Below are 21,730 nucleotides of genomic sequence, written 5' to 3' on the forward strand. Positions count from 1 at the left end.
AAATTCCTTGCCCGATTCAAAGCTATATTCTTAAAAAAATCATTGACTAAACTGAATGTAAGCCCCGCATTCTTAATGCATTCATGAAACTGTATTCACTTTTTCAATTTGATACGGTTTCTCTGGAAACCCTCGCCTTCGGAGGGCAGTGTAATGTCACGTACTTTCACTTTTCTTCCTCCGACCACTTTCCTCCGCTCGGAAAATGGCCAGAGAGCTCAGCGTCAATGCGTCGCCCTTCGAAAACGAACCTATTCAAAGCCTTCATGCGTTTGAATTCTATTAGCTCAAGAAAGGATTTTCTGTACTTTGCTTTCGATGTCGGAAAATGGTATGGGTATGGGTATGGGTCAGGCTGCTGTCACAAGCACTTTTCCAGCGTTACGTTAGCCGTTTACCCCGGGGCTGTACTCTCATCATCCTCAATTCTGGGCCTGGTCTTCATCATCAAAGTCCTGCTGCTGCTCCTGCTCATGCTCATGCTCCTGCTACCATTTCTGTTCCCATTCCAGCTGACGATTCTGGTCGTGCCATGCACATCCAATTGACATTTCAGCTTAAGTCATTGTGTAAGGCAGCAACAAAGGGAGCGCCAACAAAACGGAAAGCAAGCAAAGTCCGGACAAGTAGCTAGCCGAAGCTGTCCGCCGTTCAAACACCCGGATCCGACAAACAGTGATGCCAGCGGGCCTACTAGAAAAACCGGAAAAATCAACCCGTCGAAAAAATAAAGGCTTTTTTATCTTGCAATTTCTGCCTTGCATTGATCTCTCCATTAGCTTGAAGTAACTTTATTTTATTTCAAAATAAAATAGCATTAAAGATTCAATAAAAAATCATTTTTAAAAAACATATACATATATAAACGTTAATAGAATAATACAATTCAATTTTAAAATTAGTACAAAAAATCGTTATATTTAAAACTAAATATTTTGCTTTTTTATTCAAAACTTTATAATTATTTTTCTATTTATTAGATATACCAAATAATTAATTAATATAAAAGTACAGAATTCTTGCGGACAGGTTTGGCATCACTGCCAAAATACTGCCAATCCCTACCAGCTGCAGGGCCGTACATTTATTCTGCTCACTGTGCGAAAAACAAAGCCCGAAGAAGGAAGTAAAGTGCAAAAGCTGCAACGGCAACAAAGGCGCACACAATTACCGAGCACTGTGACCACCCATCCACCAGCACCACCACCACCCACGCAGTTCGTAGGTGAAGAGGTGGTGCTTGGGTGGTTGGTTGGGTGGCTGGGTGTGGGATAAGCAAGGACGGTGAACGGTGGAGCCCTTGGTCGAACTTTCGTGTTTACACAAAAACATTTAGACTGATCCCGGCGCATAGTGGGGTGCTAGAATGTGGGTTAATGGACGAGGAAAAGGGTTAAGAGCTGGGAATGCGGGATTTTATAAGATTGATGGGGAAAACGAGGGAGGGGAAGTCCCCGGTGAATGCAGGATAACCCCGTAGTTTTCCTGAATTAACATCCGATTCGAGAGTATGCATTTGAACATCAGAATGTGGTTCATTCAAGGTAGGATACACTAAGCAAATACTTTGAGAGGTATTCGTAATAATATTTAAATCAACTTGGAATCATACATTTATATATATTAAATATATTATATTAATAAATAAATATATACTGCCAAACAGTAAGTAGAAAAGAGTTGCTTTAGAATCCTTAGTATTAAGCTTTTCTTAAGTTTTAAGTTAAGTTTCATTAAATAAATCAAAACTGAAATTAAGTAAACTAATAATTGAGTTTGAAATAGTTTGGATTACTTAAAAGCCGTTTAAGTTATGATTTTTAATATAATAAATAAATAACTAAAAATACAGATAAAGCTAAACTTTTCAATTTATAAAAAGTAAAATAACAAAAACTACTTAACAAATTGTTTCTATTACAAAAATATACTTTACTCACATCTTTAAGGGTTTGCAGCAGATCCTCTGATGATTCCTGCTGGCAGCTTCCTCTAACGTCGCCCCCAACAACGCGGCAAATGAAGGCAATATCTCAAATGGAACCACATAAACGAAATAATAAATACCAAATGATTTCATAATGAATGTCGGGATGGGCAGGAAGGCATTCCCATTCCCATTCGCCTCGCCTAGAAACCAACACACAACGCCCAACACACAACGCCCAACACACAACGCACAACCAACGACCCACTGTCTTCGTCCTGTCCTCGTCGTCATCCTGGTTGGCATTTCTTTTATTACTGAAATTGCGAAGGAGAAATAAAAAAAAAAAAATTCTTAATTTCGTTTCGTTTCATCAGCAGCAGCAGCGACAAGATTTACAACATACTGTGAGCATAAAATAAAAATCTTATATTTGTTCAAATGCGTCGTAGGGTGGTGGACAAGCGGCGAGCGAAATAAATAAATAAAATAAAATAATATAAAATAAAAAGCCAACGGAATAAAATGAATAAAAATACTCGAACGTACAAAAGCCATCCACCCATTGTCTGGCGGAGATTGTGGGGCGTTGACAACCTTAATAGTTATAGAGTTTTGCAGAGGGTTCGCTATTCGGGGGACACACGCAATTGGAACGCATACCGAATGCAATAAAACGCACATGTGGTTTCCATCGCTCCTCTGCCTTCGATTCCCCGCCGCCTCATAATTTTTGTGTGGCTGGCAAATAAATTTGATTTCGAGCGAAATGCCGTGGATTGACTATCTTTACTGACTGCAAAATTTCGCTCTATTTTGGGCTTTACTGCACCAGTGTTGCTTTAAAATAAAAGTCATATCGCCACGGGAATAGTTAAATAATCATCAAGAGTAGCTTCGCAGATTTATTGTGCTAGTTACATTTATTTCACTGTTTTCAAATTTTGAGTTTTTATAAAACATTTTAATTTAAATTTACACTTGTAATAACATGGTGTAAGTCGATTTCATTTTATAAAGAAATATATGCAATACTAAACATAGAAAATGTATTTGCTTACTATAAAATTATAAGTTTAAATTTAATTTTCCTCTTTGACTTTTCAAAGTGTATCCTGGTTAATAAAGAAATTAAGACATTTAATTTAATAAAATTTTATAATTTAAAATCAAAAATAGATATAGATAATCTTGAACAACAAAAATTGAATTGGCTTAAAAAGCGAAGCTCATAACACTTTTGTTTGTTCAAATTGTGACACCCTTGCCGTTTTTCGTCGATTTCTGTTTAACTTTGACTCTGTTGACCTTTTCCATTGTGAAATTGTGGGACACAAAAAATTCTTTAAGTCCTTTACAAAAGATACTGAAATCGTATTGTTGTAATAATAATTTATAACATGGTGTAGCTCGGACAAATGTAAAAAAAAATGAAATTCTGCCGAAATACTATAGCTTTAATGTTTAAGGTTTATCTTCTTTACTTTTCTTTATTAAACCGTTGTTAAGCAATAAGTTTAATTATAAACTTATATCTATTTGAAAGGCAGGGAAAATATAACAAGTACAAATCCGAGTTAAAGAATATAGAATTTAAATAATTTTTCAAGTTAGAAAATTTGTCAAGGCAATAACCTTTAGTTTTGGAATTAATTCCAAGATATTCGGCACGTGTTAGGCTGACGGAACTAAAATAGGCCCACCGCCCACCGCCCACCTGCTGGTTGCCATCGCGATTTCATTTGGCAGATATTTAACACATCGCCTCAACACGCCCAGGAAAAAAAAAGCGACAGATATAAAAAGCGAGTCGGACGATATCAGAGGTCAAAGGAAAACTGGAGTCGGGGAAAATTGTGCGACGGAGGAAAATAATTCAATGCAAAGGAAACAACACAACACAACACAAGCACGCGCTGATGAATGGAAAGGGAAAGGGAATGGAATTGGGTTCGGGATTCGGTATAAGGTATAAGGAATACGGAATACTGAGTATGGAGTATGAAGTACGGAATACGGAATACGGGGGCGTAGAATCGGAAAGGCAAAGGACAAACATGCCACGGGCAAAGGACAAAAGTCAGTCCTCTGAGGTGTTGCCAAACAGGAAAAGCTTCAATCAGCAAAAAAAATATATATATATAGAAAATGGGAGGGAGAAGGCGAAGGAGAAGGAGAAGGGCGGAAAAGCGGAAAAGCGAAGGCAACCAACTACACATTTAGTGTTTATTTCGCATTTATTGAGAGCAGCGGTTGGGGCTGGTCGGAATCCGAAAATGAAATCAGCAAGAAATAAATGTCCTTGTCGCACAGCATAATATAACCATCCCCGGTTCCCAGCCCCAGCCATATATACACAATATATAAATTGTTTCCAAATCATTGGACACTCAGCCACAGAAATACGAAAATGAAATTAGTCCATTGAGGGCAAATGTCCCAAAGAAGTCGAATCTTAGTGACTCTTGAAAAAAGAAATGGGAAAAAAAGTATTGGAAGCTTAAAAATAGATCTTAAGTTAAACAAAATTGATCTGTCAATAATATATTTTAAAATTTAATGGAGTGTTCTTTTGGTATTATTACAATGTTAACTTAAAAATTCATTTTAATTTATTTATTTTATTTAATTTTTAATTATTTCCTGAAGCTACAAGGATTTCATTATAAATTTCCTTAAATTAAATTAAAAGTGTAAAACAAATATAAATTCTCCATTACTTTTTCTCATGACCTGACTCTATAACTATTTATATCAACTACATTTTGAACCACATAAAGCTGATCATAACGATGATGGTAAAGCAAAACGGCTGACATCGAGCAAGTTAGTCAGTTATTGGGTGTTTGCTTGAATGAATGAATGAATAAAGATGCCAAATGGAAGGCAAATGGGAAAATCTGCCAGGCACATTAAAATTAAAGTCGAATGGCCCCTGTCCTGCCCGTTGACCGCAATTGATGTGTGCGGCTTTAATGGAAACCACATTTTCGGCCATAATAAATTGGCGCTCCTCAAGCGAAACCATCACCGGCTTACAAATGGTTTTTCCAACTTCCTCGAAACATAAGTCCCTTATATTGATGTACGTTTGATGTGTGACAGCAGAAGTTCGGAGCAAGTCTGCGGATTTGAGAAACCGCTTCTTGACTTATATTTGATTTCGGTGGAGGTCGTTCAACATTTGTATAAGAATGATTTGATTTCCCCGACCATTACTCAAATAAACTAGCATCTATTTATAATTTATTGAGTTATTGTGGGTTTAAGGATTACTTTAATTGAAGGACTGTAAAATAATTATTAAAATATATATCTACACCTTTATGGTTTATGTAAATGGAACATTTTTTAGATTTAATTCCGATGGAAGGCATTCAATTCCTCTCGCACATTACTTCCCAAATACATATTTATTTATGTTTGCCAGCCATTTGTGCAAAGTGTTTGCACTTAATAAACCCATTTCGCTAAGCACTTTGTCAGTTGGGCGATGGGAGGTGGGCGTGGCTCTTAGAGGGGGGCGGTACTGCTTCCGTTTTTGGGTCTTAAGACCACCCACAACCTACTCCACTCCCTACGCATTTACTGTTATTTCAGCATTAAAAGTTCATTGAATGGCAGAGGAAGTGAAAACAATTATCTGCAGGAAGGTGAAACATAAATCCTCCGAATCCGTAAGTAAATTGCAAATTTTCGTTTATTACTTTCGATGTCTGCAGCTCAGGGGATTTGCGGTTAAATCGAATCGATATTTTGTGTTATCATATTTATTATGCAAACACACTTCGATTCGACTCGATTCGATTCGATTCGATGAGAGTTGGCGAAAATGACACACGTGCGTACACAAAAAGGTATTATTTGCTTGCGAATGAAATGTAAATTGAAACTCATACCTTTTTACATATCAACACCTTTTGAGAAGAAATTGTTTTTTTTTTCTTTCCATTCCAATTGGGTTGATGGAAAGGAGGGTTAAAGGAAAGGAGGTGGCTTTTATTAATTAACACAAAGATAATGAAACCATAATACTTAGATATAGAACCAGAAAAAAAAGTTAATTTAAATTTTGATTAAAAACCTTTTACTATAAGTTTTGATTAGGTTAATTAATTAAAAAAATGTATATATATATTGTTTTTATTTTTTATGCTAGAATTTTAGAATGCGTTTTTATTAATTTATGTTCTTTAACTAACGCAAATATTTTTTTGCAAATCAAAGGCAATTATCTACATCTACTTAAAATTGTTTGCTGTTTTGAATTGTTATATAATGTACATTTCTTTTGCTTGCTAATGTAAAGTAACTCCTGTAAAAAACTTGGATAAATAATATTTAAAAGTTGTAAAGTTTGTTTAATAATTGGCAATTATTTCGACAAAAAGGATGCAAACGGTTAAAGTTTCGTGTACAAGTAGATGGCAACGATGAGGCCGTAGAGAGCCAGTACCTCGGCGAAGATCATGATGAGGATCATGCCCACGAAAAGGCGTGGCTGTTCAGCGGTTCCCCGGACGCCAGCATCTCCGGCGATTCCGATGGCTATTCCGGCCGAAAGTCCCGGCAATCCCACGCTCAACCCGGCCCCCAGGTGGGCATAGGCCATGCCCACCGTATACTCGTCGCCAATCGATCCGGCAATCAGCACTGCGACAACCAAGCCGTAGATCGCAATGATGCCAGCCATCACCACCGGAATGATGGACTTCATAATCATGTCCGGCTTGTTCACGGCCATACTAGCAATTCCAATCCCGGACACGGCCGTTCCGTAAGAAGCCCCCAAAGTGGTGAATATGATCGCAATGGCTGCCCCCGTGCATCCCAAGAAAACAGCGTAGGCGGGCTGCTGATCCTCCTCTGCAGCGGTAAGCATCTTGCCTTATTCGTATCTTCTTTATATAACAAGATATTAATAACAAACTTCTAGGAAAGATTAAAGGAAGTCCCAGGGCCTTCTTAGATTTTTAGTGAAGTGAAAAAAAACAGATTTTCAAAACCATTGGGTTGCACTTTCACATCAAAAAATATAATGTGGGTTGCTGGGTCTTTCTGAAACTTTAACAAAAATATTATCAAATTTGTTATCAAGGAGAACTACGATTATAAAATATTTGGAAATTCCTCAATAAAGTTTATATTCAAAAATATATTTAATTTGATTCAAGCTTTATTGCTTATATAAACATTAATTAATTACAAATTTATTTAAGCTAAAATGTTACCAACAAATTAAAGAAACAAATCGCGAAGGAAAAAAATTTATATATGTGTATGTATTTTAATAATAGTTATTGCTTATCCTATCGGAAGAACAAAAAAACGTTTTTATAAACATAAATAACTTTAAACAAGTATAAAAATACAGTTTCTTTCAGAAAAATTTTGTTTAGCAGGTGGACTTTAGTCATTAAGCTATTTTGAATAGGAATTAAACAAATAAATTAATTAAACAATCAGCTTTTGAGCTTATATGTCTATAAGCTGTAATTTCGACCAGGTTTTAGCTTATACATTTAGGAAGTGTTTCTAGATTTTCACTGGTTACGCGAAATTTATAACCCCGAAGGACCGCAAAAACCATTCTTCGAATTGAAAATCGAAGCTGCGGTTGCTTATTCAGTTTGAGTGGTTTTTTCCCCCATTGCCTTTCAACGCCTATGTCGCTACCCTCTACTTGTTTCAATTAAACAAATTGGAAAATATGAGCCCGGACTCGAGCTATCGAGCTTAAAAAGGCGACACTTTCGAAAGTCCCCACCTCAGCAATGTTGTGTCGTTTCCTTAAAATGGAAATTTGTTGCCACCGCTGAGGGGTTGGAGTTTCGAGGGGGGAATTATTTGTGGGGCTAAAGTTGGGGCTTCAATTGCCCCCACTTCGCGATGGCATTTTTATTTGTGGCCCCAGCTCGGCTGCTTTGCATTTTTAATACATATTCCGCATATTCCTTAGGGGAGCTAGCTTGTAACTTTGTCAGTGGCTTTGCGTTCGTGTGATGTGATTGTTAAGTTGCCACAGATTTGTCACAGGCGACTTCTGTCGACCGAGAATGGAAAAGAGCAGATTCTTGATTACCTTTTTTTTTACAGAGGGAACAGGTAGCTTTTAGCCCAGCTTAATTCCAAAAACTCTATTAAATATTTTTGGGCTATTTTATTTATAAATTGCACACGAATTGCCTTAAATTGTTACCTGTGTACCAGTTTTACTTACCATTATATACAATTTCATATTAATATAACGTTGAATTTGATATTACCAACAAAGCTTTTTCTAATTATCTATTTTTAAATAAAAATATTAATTTTTAAGTTCAAGCTGAAAGCAATTTTTAAAGCTTTTATTGCTTTTTTAAAACAGTATTTAACTTAAAAAGGATTTGCTAAAAATATGCAATAATTCAAGTTTGCAGAAGGGAAAAGAAGCTTCTTTTCACTTCGTGTACAGGTAAATGGCGACGATCAGGCCATAGAGACCCAGGACCTCGGCGAAAATCAGGATCAGGATCATGCCCACAAAGAGGCGTGGCTGCTGGGCGGTGCCCCTCACGCCGGCATCGCCCACAATGCCGATGGCAAAGCCCGCCGCCAGTCCGGAAAATCCTACGGAAAGTCCGGCGGCCAAATGAATGTATCCCTTGCGAATGGTATATGAATCCGAAAGTGATCCGGCAATTAAAACCGACACCACCAAACCGTAGATCGCAATAATGCCGGCCATGACCACCGGAATGATGGACTTCATGATCAGCTCCGGTCGCATTACGGCCATGGCTGCGATTCCGGTGCCCGACTTGGCCGTTCCATATGCCGCTCCCAAGGCCGAGAAAATGATGGCCGATGCCGCACCCATCGAACCAAAGAAGAACGAATACGCCGGCTTATCCTTGTCGGGAACTTCTTCTGGCATTTTGACTGCTTTTCTGCAAAATAATATGGGATATATCTACAGCGAATATTTTAACAGTCTTACCGTTTACAATACTCAAATCTCCTTAGCTTTTAAACGCTTTCAATTGCTGACTGGACTGGTCAGGTAGATATATATTGTGAATTGTATGCCTTTATTTATTGTAGATTCCCCGCCAACTAAGTTATTAAAAAAGTCTTTTGTTTGAGAAATTCAAACATTTTTATTTTAAGCATTTAGGAAAGAGGAGAACCAGAGAATCTTTTTTTTTCGACATAACTTAAAAGTGTATCATTAGATTTCCTCATTTCAAAATATATTAAAAATATAAGTTATTGCTTTTTATTTTGATGACTTTGTATAAATACAGAAATTATTGATTTGCAGATTTATAATGGCTTAGTAGTCGCTGCGAAAATGCCATGATATTTGATTTTTCCACATGAGAACTCCTCAAGCAACTAAAAGTGCGAAAGGTTTTCCATTAAAGATTTATGCTGCGTTGAGGGATTTAGCATCGAAATCCTTTCTTCTTTTCCAATTCGAGTTGCTTTTGGGTCTTCGCATCCATTGTTGTTGTTGCTGCTGCCGCTGCGCTTTGTTAGTTATTGTTTGGCCCGCTTTTTGCAACTATAAATCGTTTATGTATTTTGTTGAGTGCGAGAATTTATCGCTGGAGCTGAATATGAGAAAGGAATCACATAAATACAAATAAATCAAAAGCATTTCGAATGGCAATGGCAATGCCAATGGCAATGGCAATACAAACAATCTTTTCCTCCTGCTACCAAAGAATGGAAAATTGAGAAATATAAATGGGACGGCGTAGTTCTGTGTGTGTGTGTGTGTGTGTGTGAGTTGTAGTTGCTATAGGCAGGCTAGACTGTGACTGTGTGCTGTGCGAAAATTGATGTCTTGCCTCATAAAAATAAGGCATCAGAAGAATCGCCCGAATGTGTTTTTGTTGAAAGCAACATTGTAAATTTTATGACTTTTTTATGCGCTGAAATCTATAAATTATGTAAACTGACACTGACAGCTGTCAACCGAAGGCTCAGCGACAGCTCCAGTCGCACTCACAGGCCCATTCGGAGTCCCATTCGGAGTCCCATTCGGAGTCCCATTCCCACTCGCCAGTGCTGTCCTTTCATATACAAAGATATATAAAAGTATATGTTACAGTCAAAATTTAAAACAAAAGTTTTCAAAATATTTTTAAAGAAATTGACATAGTTATTAATTGAAAAAATCAGTCAATCAATCTGCAAAATAAATTCATATTTTATGAAAAAAATTTAATTATAGGTACATCCACAAAAGGGGCGTTCTACTGCCTTTTAACCAGGCATATACGTTTATTGAGTCTTGTTTCTTTTTTACAAATAAAAATTTGTTTTCTCTTGTTCACAAATAATTTAATAATCGTCAGTTTCATACAAAAATCCTCAAAATTAAACAAGAAAAGGGTTTAAAAAATCAAATATTTTATAACAACTTAAGCAACTGGTTTTAACAACTTAGAAAAAAGTTAGATTTAACTTGAAAACAGCTGATTTGGCATTACTATCACGGAGTTACTAGCTGGCGGAACGGTTGCAAGTGACACATGTGTCAAATGGTCGATGGGGAAGCGCGACAAAATTTGCTATTCCCACTGCCTTGCCACTGGGCCTTGGCTCCTTTGGCAGAGAACTCCGCACTCCGCACCACTCGACACCACACCACCAATCGCAACCCACCGCACCACGCACTACATCACCCCCTACCCCCACACCCGCACACCCACCACATCGCATTTTGGCCAGAGTGAACTGATGACTCGAGATGATTAAATGATTGCGAGCGGTAATAAAAAAATGTATGTTTCGAATTATTGCTATTATATATATTCTCTTATTTTTCATGCCTTTTTTGATTTTCTACAGGGGATCCGGACAGAGCTAGAACTTATTTTTATTGTTTACTTATTTTTCTTTATGGCATTTGCGAATATATATGGTGAGCTTGGTCTCAGCTCAATATGTTTCATCTTATTCCTAATAACAACTCTATTGCAACAATTTTTGTCGTGATCGATGACAAATTTTAGTTTTTTAATAATACATACCAAGGATGGGCTTATTTTAAATAAAGACAAAGGTATTTTTAGGGAGTTGGCTTGGGATATTATTAAAAATGGGGTTTCGCTTTGGAAATATAAATATTGTTAAATAAATTTCAAGATTGATTATGTGCCTTAAAACTGAGCTACGTATTTAAGCGAAAAAAAATATTTTGTTTTTCTGAAATGGCTTAAAAGTATAATTATAAAATAAAGGAATTTAACAGCATGTATGTATGTACGCTATTTCTTGTAGTTGTAGTAGTAGTAATTAGTAGTAGTAATTAGAAATTAGATTTTGTGAAATTTGGCTATAATAACGTTTACTTTATTTGTAGCAACACTGTGCACGAGGCTCCAGTAATATATTAACCTTCTGCGTACCCTTGCCCCAATTATTTTGCTCACTGTAGTTAAGTAAATCACAAAGTTCCTGCCAATGTGCAATAAATGAGAGGCCATGGGTTTTCCCGGGAAAGCAGGCGGCACTAACATAACTAACGAAAGAAATTAACCAAAAATAAATTAACTGGAAAGTTGCGACCCCGAGGGGCCAAAAGGGTTCTTGGATTCCACTGAGTCCGGGGTGTCAACCCCGCTGTTGCTTCCGCTGCGATGGAGACGACTGCCAACAGGATGGGAATGGGAATGGGAATGAGAATGACTATGGACTGTGTGTGACTTTCGGCATCGGAATCCCAAATGTGTTTTCAACATGCAATTTTTATTATTGACTGCTGGCTGTCGTTGTCGTGCTAGCGAGCTGCTTTTCAGTGTTTTCCGCACGGCGAATCGTGAAAATGTCATTACTGTCAATCAAGTCGGCCAAAGGATTTCCCCCGAAGCCAAAGAACATTAAAGACCCACTGTCCAACAAAGTGACAAATTGAAAAATCCATTCAAAATTGAAGCTACTTTGCAGTGATGTAGCAAAGGTCTTTCTGAGCTATTTAATTTTAACTTACATTTGTTTTGATAGTGGATATATGTCATATCATTCATATCCTGCAATTATATATTTATAGCTAAAGCAGTATTATTTAAACTTCCTTAGTTCTGTGCTACAAAAAAAACCCATATCATTAAGTTTTTTTTGTAGTTTTTTAAAATGTTTTTTTTTTGTTTATTGGTAACTTACAGTAATCACATAAATACGTTATTTTAAAATATGTATTTAACTTATATAATACTATTTCAACAGAAAAATCTATCCAATTTTCGATTCAGCTAACTTTCCTGTATCCGGCTTTTTTTTTAAATAAATAAACATTTCATTTGTAATTGTCAACAAAACCTTTAATAAATTGTAAATCAAATAAAGCAATTATCTTGAAATGTTTCCTTACACATTTGACCAAAATTATATAACAGGTTTCAAATGCCCTCGGAATTCCATTACATATTTAATTTGAAGGTATATGCTATATATATCAGTGTAATATTCGCAACGGCGTGTGATTTTGAGGTCTTATTCTGTGCATAATCTTGCAGGATTGACAGGGAGTTGTGCGTGTTGTGCGTCAGTTTCGATATATTGACAAAAGCAACACGGGGATGGAAAATTGAAAATGTCGAAGAGTGATGGCCAACATGCATCGTCGACATTGGCGTGCCAAATGTAACGATTTGGGCATTAGGCAGAGCTTGTTGAATCCCGGGGCCGAATTTAACCGGACGAACGGGCGGACGGACAGTAGCTAGGATATATCTTTTATTATGTAGTTCTGTGTCATCGTAAAAATCGCCAGCTATTACTTGATTGTCCTTCATGAGAGCCATAAAGCCGTTGGCGGCCTATGGCCCATTGTAAAATGATTTACTCGCCTTTCCCCATGCGTTCATTTGCGACAGACTTGGAGTCACTTGGAGACGCCCTGTTCCATCCTCTACTCACTCATTTTTTTATGGTTCGCTTTTTTACGGTCTTTTGCAGTTTAACGACGCATTACTGACACACAAACGGGAGCTGAAATTAGAACTTGGTCCGAAGAAATCTATTCATGATTTTCGCCATGTCCAAAATTACTTAACCATTTTATTGTATTTATTTTTCTTGTCAAGATTGGGTAAAGTAAGTATAATTTAGTAAGAACATAACTTTTTCTTAACTGTACTTTCCTTATTTTTCATTTAAATGAATATACAAAGTAGAACGTTTTATGAAGATTTTTATTATTAAATAACTTATATATTAACGTAATATTATTATTAAAGTATTATTATAATATTATCTGATCATAAATGTATTCGATATGAAGCTTTCAACAGTAATAACTAATAATTGATAAGTCTTAATTTAACTTAAAAAAAAAGGAACGTTGTACATATCTAAAAAGTTAGACTGAAATGGTTGTAATTGTTTAAAATTTAATTTAAATTCTCTCTTCTTGGTTTTGAGTAGAAAATCTGCCCAGACACGGCTGACAATCAATGTTGAGTAAAAACGACTTATCATTGTGAGGCGGGTGGCTGAAGTGGAACAAATTAACTTCGTTCATTTTAATTATTCCTCTTGTTCTGTTCTGCTTCCAACCGTTCGCTTCTTAGATTCCTGTCCGTCATTAAAGCTGCTATAATTTGAGACCTATTAACTCTCCGGCTCTTAAGGTCAAATGTGTACGGTGGAATCATGGATTAATTATTTAAATGAATTCACGTTCGAGTGCTTTTCTTTTCTCACATTGTCTTACCCAAAAAAACTTATAAGTCATGCACATCATTGTGATTTTTTTTTATTGTAAAGGTCTTTTTACGAAGGTTCTACTTGAAAGGATTTGTTCACTCCTCAGAGGTTTTCATCAATTTATCAGGGACTTGCATTTTGTAAAAATGTGTTTTTCAATTTCAATACTGCGCCATCTGTTGTGGAAAACATTGAAACATATATGACATTTTGCAGTGACATTATTGATAGTGTTTGTCTTTAATTTGTTAAAAACTTCCAGAATACACAGTTGTTTGAATTTAATGCTTGTTTTATATCCCAAATCTTAAGCTCAAAAAGTTTCATACGGACGTTTGGAAACGATTGCTTCTACCTCTTACTCACTTTTCAACAAAGGCGATTTACCCTTTCACTCCTCAAGTAACTTGTGAAATGACTCACATTGCTTTATATTTTTACCATAACACATTGGCTTTAACAAGATGAAATAGAGACTACACTGGAAATATAATATGCAATATTAATACTACCTAACAAAATTATCGGACCACAATGCAGATGCATCCAAGTGAAAGACATTAGCAATTGTGTTAGAAGAATAGAAGCGATAAAACCGGACTACACGATATTCTTACGCAGTCCATCCGGGCGAGTCGGATGTTAACTGTTGACCCCGCTGCGAATCGCGTGTATTTTGGCAGCTTGAAACTTCACACCCAGGGCTCACGAAAAACCCGGGCTTCTCTACTCCGGATTCCCATTATCGTTCCAATTCCTGCGGCTTCGTCGGCTCCGTGGGCTGGCGGGCTTTCCTTTTGGCGAACAACACATGGGCACGCAATGTTTCCGCTGCAACGGCAGTCTAAAGTGTCCAATCAAGTTTTTGAAATGAAACCTAAATAACATGTCATAATAAATAACCTTCAAGCGACCCGGGGGCCCAGCCAGTTGACTCTGGCCAACGTAGAAATCCCGAATCCTGTAATTACAACGTAAATCCAAAATGTCTCAGCACCGCACAGCCGTCGTTGCGAACTCGCCCAAACAAACACACAACGAGCCAAAGGAAACTTAATTCATATATCAAAAAGTTTTTCGTACCGACCAGTGGACGAGAGTAGCAATTTGCGCGCAAGTAGCCGACTCCACTGCCACTGCCACTTCCACACTCCACTGCCAAGCCAAAAAGTGCAAACCAAGTTCAAGACGTGGTCGTGCACTCAAAGAAAAAGGATTGCACTACCGGTCGATATGGTCAATATTTTACAAATGCAAGTATAACTCATTATTTATATGCACTAGACACAGGTGATTAAGTGGATAACTTAAGTTAACAAAAAAATAGCTAAATGGAAAATATAACGTATACGGCTTATAACAAAAGGATTTCCTTATTCTAGTATCTATTTAGTATATATGTTGTAATTATTAGTATTTTCAATTTAACTTATGTGCTTTTCTCTGTATGTATTTACTTTGTTTGTGGACGTGGAAAGGGTCCAAAAATATAACCTTAAATCTATTCAGAATAAAGAAAGTTTCTATCTTGGAAGGTATTAGTTTTAATGAAATAAAATTTGCAAACATTTGTATAGATTTTTAAGTACATTTTTTACAAAAATCGTATTATTAAAGATTTAACTTATGTGATATGCTAGGTATGTATATCTATATTGCAAATTCAGTTTTTCAAAGAGCGAAATTTGCAAACATTTTTGTGAGTGTGAAATATATTGTAGACACTTTACAGGCAGGTCCTTCAGTTGGACTTGGATTTCTAGGGGGCGCTAGGCTGGTGGCCATCCAGGATCGGTGATTTGGCCCAGGAAGGGCAGCGGATGAGGAGAGGGCTCCCTTCTGGGGTCTCCATCCCGCCGCCTGTCCGCCTGTCCGCCTGTCGTGTCGAATGAGAAACACAGCAATTATGCAATTTGATAATACTTCATTCTCGGGTAATAAATATTAATTATTTTTTGCGAATGTGATTTCGTGTTTCGTGGCCTCTTCTCGACCGGCGCTAGTTTACGGAGATTTATGGCCCGCCTGCCTGCAAATGAAAGGAGACGAAGACGTCTTCCATCTTCTTCCATCTTTCCCCAATTCTTTTCGCTCAAGATGCTATCCCGGTTGCTCGTGCTTTCATGTCGGACATGTGGATTTGCTTAAAGTTCCGTGTTTTGCTCTGCGGAACACCTACAACTCCGTTGGCCAAAACTTAATAGGAAAGACTTTTGCTTTCCCCCAGTTTTAGTTTCCGTGTTCTGATTTTGGTTTGGAGAAATTTCGACAGCAATTCTAGCGAGACTTAATAAAAGGTACACGGAAGTGTCAGACACTAAAATGATAATTCAAGTTGAAAATGGGTTAAATTTATATTATATTAGTAGGTAAACAGGGGTTAAGGGCTAATGCATATATTTGAATTAAAGTTGAAGGAACAATGTATCTTTAAAACTAGTCATGTTTTGATATTAGCTTTCAGGTATTCCCTTAATAACTATCGGTAAAGAATTTGTGTCAAATAAGTTGGATAACCTTAAATTCCTGCGGACCATGATTTAATGATCTAGGCTAATATACACATTAGGCGTTAATTAATTTTTTGTGTTGACCGTGTGGCGCGTTCATTCTCAACCATAGTAACCAGTGAGCTTGCTCTACTTGTGACATGTAACTTCGCATACATTTATTTGTACCCTAATCCCCGCCTCCGGCTTTTTTTAACAATGAACAATGTCGTTTTCGTCTTCCGCAGGTTGCTTGACTTCCAGGCTGTTAGCTTTTATTTCATTTCGTTTGGTTTCGTTCCATCAGAAATCTCTCGTGCATAGGGAACATTTTAATTTTGAAAGGGACTCTACTCCACTCTACTGTACTGTACTCTACTCTACATTGGCTCCGGTGGAAATTGCCATAACATCCACATATCACACTTGCTCACAGAGTTCGCTAGTCCACATAGAAAAATAAATAAAAATAGCAGAGCTTGGCAAAGGGAACGAAAAAGTTAAATTGAATTGTGTTGTGTTGTGTTGGCTCACAATACTGCCATACTACTACATTTGGTGTTACTTCAATCAGCGTGGTGGTTCCCTTCTCGCTCCTGTTTATTCTGCACTTGAAGTTTACGCAACTTTTTCGGTTAGTTTTTGGTCTGCTTTTGTAGGTGCTGCGAGAAACTGTCAAAGTTGCTAGATGTAGCCGAATTGTTTTAGCAAAAGGCACAAATCGGGTATGAGAAGTACGGAATGCCCATAGAAATTTAATGGTTTTTTTCACAAAAAAGTAAAATAATAAAAAAAATTAGGTAACATTTTTTCAAATTTTTTTTAATTTTTTTTACACTTCTCGAATCCGTACTAGAATTTATTTATAATTATTTCAGATGTGTCTGTGTCCTTTTGATAGCAAAAATAATTTTGCGCTCTTGGTGAAAGCAACCTAGTAATTTCCTACGCACCACATAACCCCAATGGCCAACTTGTCGCCAGTGAATGGGCTGCTGTCACGTCATTTTCCGTCTAGATGGTTTAGTTCGGGTGCGGTCTGGTATTTGGTCTTCTGTGTGGCTCTAGTTTTATGGTGGGCTGGGCTGCAGTAATCAATTTTTATATACCTCCCGAAAACAAAAACGGAGAAACGGTTGAGCCTCTTGTTCAGCGACTTGTTAATAAGCCCTTGTTGATATTGGTGGCCACATAAAGCCATACGTCGCCACCACCAGAACATCAGTCAGACTGTCAGACTGTCAGATTGTCAGTTCATCAGTCTGTCACTTAGTCAAGACATCGCGGTTGTGGTCGCGGTATCAGCCAGATATTTTTTATGGTAACGGTTTCCCTTGACGAACTGTCAGCTCATTGTCAATATGTCGGCGCTACTCTCCTTTCCGCTGGTGGTGCAAACAATCGATTACATAATAGGCCGAGTCGTGCTGAAACATAAGCTAGAAATTAAATCAAAAAGGTCACACAGGGCATACAAGGAACTAGTAAATAAAAGGTGTTCAGTTTTTGGTTTTTAGAAATTGTTAAGTCAAGTCCTCAATTTTTGAAATCGATTAAAATGTTTAAAAAAATTAATAATAAAACAATTTCTTCATTATGTAACGTTAAATGGGAATTCCGAAAAAAAATTTTTTTTTTTTACAAATAAATAAAAATTTGGCTAGGAAATAGACGATTGAGCATCTCTCTTTAATGCCGAAGCAATGTAATAAGAGTACGACGACGGTTAATGTTGATTTTGTCGACAAGTGTGCATATTTTTATTCTTTATGTTTTGTTTAAGTTTGATAGAGAAATGGTGTACTTAAGAAGTTAATTGCGGGTGACCACATACCATCGATAGTAAAACTTGTTTACTCACCAAAGTTCTTCATAACATTTTCCCCTTGTAAGTGAATGAGTTGAGCTAGTATCGTGTAATATATAGATTTCATAGCTTAAAATCATTCTAAGCTTACCCTCAAAAGTCCATATTAAAGAACAGTGTGCAATGACACGAAATTTATAAACTAGATGATAAAGGGTAACAAATCAAGGGAAAATCAGAGGTGGAGTTTAAGATGGACCCAGCATCTTGTCTGGGCGAACCCAGTCGTTGAAGTCCTTCTCCGAGACTCCGACTTTGATGGCCTCTTCCTTCAGAGTGGTTCCATTCTTGTGAGCAGCCCTGGCGATCTGAGCCGACTTGTCATAGCCGATGTGCGGATTGAGGGCGGTCACCAGCGCCAGAGATTCATTCACGATATTGGCCAGTTTCTCCTTGTTGGCCTTAATGCCCCTGACGCAATTGCAGTTGAAGCTGATGCATCCATCCGCTAGAAGTCAGGACATAGGGGTTTTAATAGTGATTAGCTCATGGCATATTTCTTAAGTTCTATAATATAATTAAATAATTTATAAAACATTATAAGTAAAAGCTGACTTTTCTTGGGATTCAAAATTAAAAGGACACTTTAAAACTAAACCTATATATATTTCGAACATTTAAAGCCGTAACAAATGTTAAATAGCTTGGCGCATTATCAATTTTTATTTAAATTAAATATAGAATTTTTTTTTAAGTTATATACGCAATTAGGCAAGCTTGGGTCGATCATTTACTACGGTTGTCCGATCTGGACCAATGATTTAATAATCGAAAGACACTACTAAGCTTAGGATTTTCATTTTAATCGTTACGTTGGCAATCGACCAAACTGTTTTTAAATAAAGTATTTTAAAGGTACACTTACTTAGCAGCTTGATAGAGCGCAACACATTGGAGGCGATCAGCGGCTTGAAGACGTTCAGCTCGAAGTGTCCGTTGGCGCCGCCGACGGTGACGGCCACGTGGTTGCCCATCACCTGGGCGCAGATCATGGTCATGGCCTCGCACTGGGTGGGATTGACCTTGCCGGGCATGATGGAGCTGCCCGGCTCGTTCTCCGGCAGCAGCAATTCGCCCAGGCCGCACCGCGGACCGGAGCCCAGGAATCGGATGTCGTTGGTGACCTTCATCAGGCTGACGGCCAGCACATTGAGGGCTCCATGCACCTCGACCATGGCATCCCGACTGGCCAGCGCCTCGAAGAAGTTGGGCGCCACCACGAAGGGCAGTCCGCTGAGCTGTCCGATCCTCTTGACGCACTTCTCGGCGAATCCGCGACGTGTATTCAGGCCCGTTCCCACGGCGGTGCCGCCCAGTGCGAGCTGATAGACCCGCGGCAGTACCGCCTCGATCCGCTGCAGCCCGTTGCTCAGCTGCTGGGCATAGCCGCTGAATTCCTGGCCTAAGGTCAGCGGCACTGCATCCTGGGTGTGGGTGCGTCCGATCTTAATCACATCCTTCCACTCGCTGGACTTGGCCTGAAGCGAGTCACGCAACGAAGTGACCGCCGGCCGGAGATCCTTCGTCAGGGCGGTGGCCACCGCAATGTGAATGGCCGAGGGAAAGGTGTCGTTGGAGCTCTGCGACTTGTTCACATGGTCGTTGGGATGCACCGGGTCTTTGGTGCCCACCCGTCCGCCCAGCAGCTCAATGGCCCTGTTGCCGATCACCTCGTTGGTGTTCATGTTGCTCTGGGTGCCCGATCCCGTCTGCCAGATGGGCAGCGGGAAGTGGCCCTCGTCGTAGAGCTTGCCGGAGATCACGTCGTCGGCCGCGTTCGAGATCGCTGTGCTCAGCTTGGGATCCAATCCGAATTCCTGGTTCGTTTCGGCGGCCGCCTTCTTCAGTATGCCCATTGCCTGGATTATCTGGCGCTGAACTCAGCAGAAAAAAATAAAAAATATATAGGATTAATATAAATCTCAGAGTAAAAAATATTAAAAACATATAGATAATAAAACATTTATTACTGGTTATGCAATAATAAATAGTTTTGTAAGTTTGGTTGTTTTGTAAGACTTTTGCTTTTGGAAATTTCTCTTTATGAAAATTACATTAAAATCTTCCAGAAAGAATAGATTTTTAACAGAAAATAGTTAAAAGGAAAAAACAATTTCTTCATTACTTTGAACAAGTTTAAATGCCGAAGTCCGAAAGGGTTAAACTTATATTTATACGTTTTTTTTAGGTTATTCCATTGATTAGAGCTAAGACTTTTTAAGTCTTTGTTTTAAATAAAATTTTTTGAAAAGTAAAACTGATATTACACAATATCTTAATTCAAAATAAGTAGTAAACACTTAAATTAAACACTTAAGGCAATGGGCTCAGCTGAACTAAATATTTCAACGGGCTTACCTTAAAAATGGGTTCATATGGTTTTTCAAAGTAATCCCGTAGCATATTTATTGACTCTAATATTGGCCAAAAAATTGGGTAGAACTATGCTATGTTTTCCGATCGGAAAATACTAAACTCACCGGCATTCGCTCCTCTTCGCCGCCGATGCGGAAATTGAGCAGGCAGCGCATCGTCTGAGCGCCGTAGTAGCGGTCCATGGGCACCTCCATGGTGCCCAGGCTGTCGCTCTCGTGGCGGATCTCACCCTTCTTGCTGGAGCTCATGCTGGTACACTCAGTCAGATATTGTGTTTCAAAAGCAGGTCAGAAATATACACTCGTGTCGAGAAGTAACACTAACATCTGACAGAAAACAAAAGGAACTAATCAAATGAAAAGAAGAAAAACAAGAAAGAAAGCTAACTTCGCATTTCAATTATTATTGCAGTTCAATTATTAGATGGTTATTTTATATATTTTTAGTATTTCTATGGGAGCTATGTGATATAGTCGGTCCGATTTTGATGAAATTTAAACCGTAATTCTGAAATAATTAACCAATTTAAAAACAACAAAGTTATCATTTTTTTTTGTATATTTTTCCGATTCTTCCTATGGGAACTATATAACTAACAGCTAGATAACCGATCGATTTGAAACAATTAATTTAGTTTTGAGACAAAAACCGAATTTTGAAAAACGTTTTTTGAAAAATTTATTTATGTCCAAATTTCTGATTTTTTTGTAAGGGGGTACATCATCATTTTTTGCAGAAATTTGAAAATCTGAAAAAATGTTAACTGTGAATGCCATTCGATATATACTCCTCAATCGAGTTGCCATATAACTATTTAAGTTGAATATTCCTTGCCCTGGGGCATAATTAGTTCTTGAAGTAATTATACCTCATGTCAACGGGGATGAATCCATTTTAAGGTTGTGTATAAAATTAGGTGGTGAGAGGTGGAAACCCTTACTTTACCGATCAGGTCCCCTTACCGTCGAGTGGAAATCGAATTATTTTAATGATACACAAATTGATACTTTGAGACAAAACAACAAACGCAATGAAAATGGCCCGAAGCATTTTCGACTTTTTTGCTTATTGTCTAAATTGAGGCTGACAGGAGTGAAGTCAAAGGGGACGTTGATGTACTCGGATTGAAGCTGTGACCGACCCTAGGGAAAATTCCGAGAGGGAAACTCTATCGTCATAGAAAATTAAGTGAAAATCGGATTCCTTACATTTCCCTTTTTTTTCTTTTGCACCCATTTTTGATGTTGCATTTGTTTTGGCTTCGCTTATTTTCCTTTTTGCAAATCCAGTTGAGGATGGGTCGGAAAAAGTCTTTAATACCTGAAGCGTGTGCAATTGCTATTATTATTATGCAAATTTTTGCTTTCATTG

The 21,730-nt window shown here is 37.8% G+C and overlaps 3 protein-coding genes and 1 long non-coding RNA gene across 6 annotated transcripts; all 4 read right to left on the minus strand.

Moving 5' to 3' along the window:
* Nucleotides 1-6,303: 6,303 nt before the first annotated feature.
* Nucleotides 6,304-6,918, minus strand: LOC108150155 (V-type proton ATPase 16 kDa proteolipid subunit). Its single transcript, XM_017278124.2, has one exon. It carries the CDS (start codon nucleotides 6,807-6,809, stop codon nucleotides 6,330-6,332), a length of 480 nt encoding a protein of 159 aa, XP_017133613.1. The 5' UTR covers nucleotides 6,810-6,918; the 3' UTR covers nucleotides 6,304-6,329.
* A 1,341-nt stretch (nucleotides 6,919-8,259) lies between these two features.
* On the minus strand, nucleotides 8,260-9,035 carry LOC108150137 (V-type proton ATPase 16 kDa proteolipid subunit). 3 transcript variants are annotated; one of them, XM_017278104.2, is made up of 2 exons: nucleotides 8,907-9,035; nucleotides 8,260-8,848 (listed from the first exon to the last, which is right to left on the minus strand). In XM_017278104.2, exon 2 carries the CDS (start codon nucleotides 8,841-8,843, stop codon nucleotides 8,367-8,369), a length of 477 nt encoding a protein of 158 aa, XP_017133593.1. In that variant the 5' UTR covers nucleotides 8,844-8,848; nucleotides 8,907-9,035; the 3' UTR covers nucleotides 8,260-8,366. The 3 variants fall into 3 exon arrangements, with proteins under 3 accessions (XP_017133593.1, XP_017133594.1, XP_017133592.1); XM_017278105.2 differs by having other exon boundaries at nucleotides 8,260-8,851; nucleotides 8,907-9,028; XM_017278103.2 differs by having other exon boundaries at nucleotides 8,260-8,856; nucleotides 8,907-9,027.
* A 134-nt stretch (nucleotides 9,036-9,169) lies between these two features.
* LOC121467081 lies at nucleotides 9,170-9,841 on the minus strand. Its single transcript, XR_005977194.1, has 2 exons — nucleotides 9,613-9,841; nucleotides 9,170-9,522 (listed from the first exon to the last, which is right to left on the minus strand). It is a non-coding gene; the product is annotated as an uncharacterized LOC121467081 (long non-coding RNA).
* Nucleotides 9,842-18,102: 8,261 nt separating this feature from the next.
* On the minus strand, nucleotides 18,103-21,379 carry LOC108150127 (probable fumarate hydratase, mitochondrial). The gene is made up of 4 exons (XM_017278093.2): nucleotides 21,300-21,379; nucleotides 20,464-20,685; nucleotides 18,849-19,857; nucleotides 18,103-18,431 (listed from the first exon to the last, which is right to left on the minus strand). Exons 2-4 carry the CDS (start codon nucleotides 20,605-20,607, stop codon nucleotides 18,172-18,174), a joined length of 1,413 nt encoding a protein of 470 aa, XP_017133582.1. The 5' UTR covers nucleotides 20,608-20,685; nucleotides 21,300-21,379; the 3' UTR covers nucleotides 18,103-18,171.
* Between the last annotated feature and the right edge of the window lie 351 nt (nucleotides 21,380-21,730).

This window comes from Drosophila elegans, unplaced genomic scaffold (genome assembly GCF_018152505.1).
Source record: "Drosophila elegans isolate 14027-0461.03 unplaced genomic scaffold, ASM1815250v1 contig_208, whole genome shotgun sequence".
Taxonomy (NCBI): Eukaryota; Metazoa; Arthropoda; class Insecta; order Diptera; family Drosophilidae; genus Drosophila; species Drosophila elegans.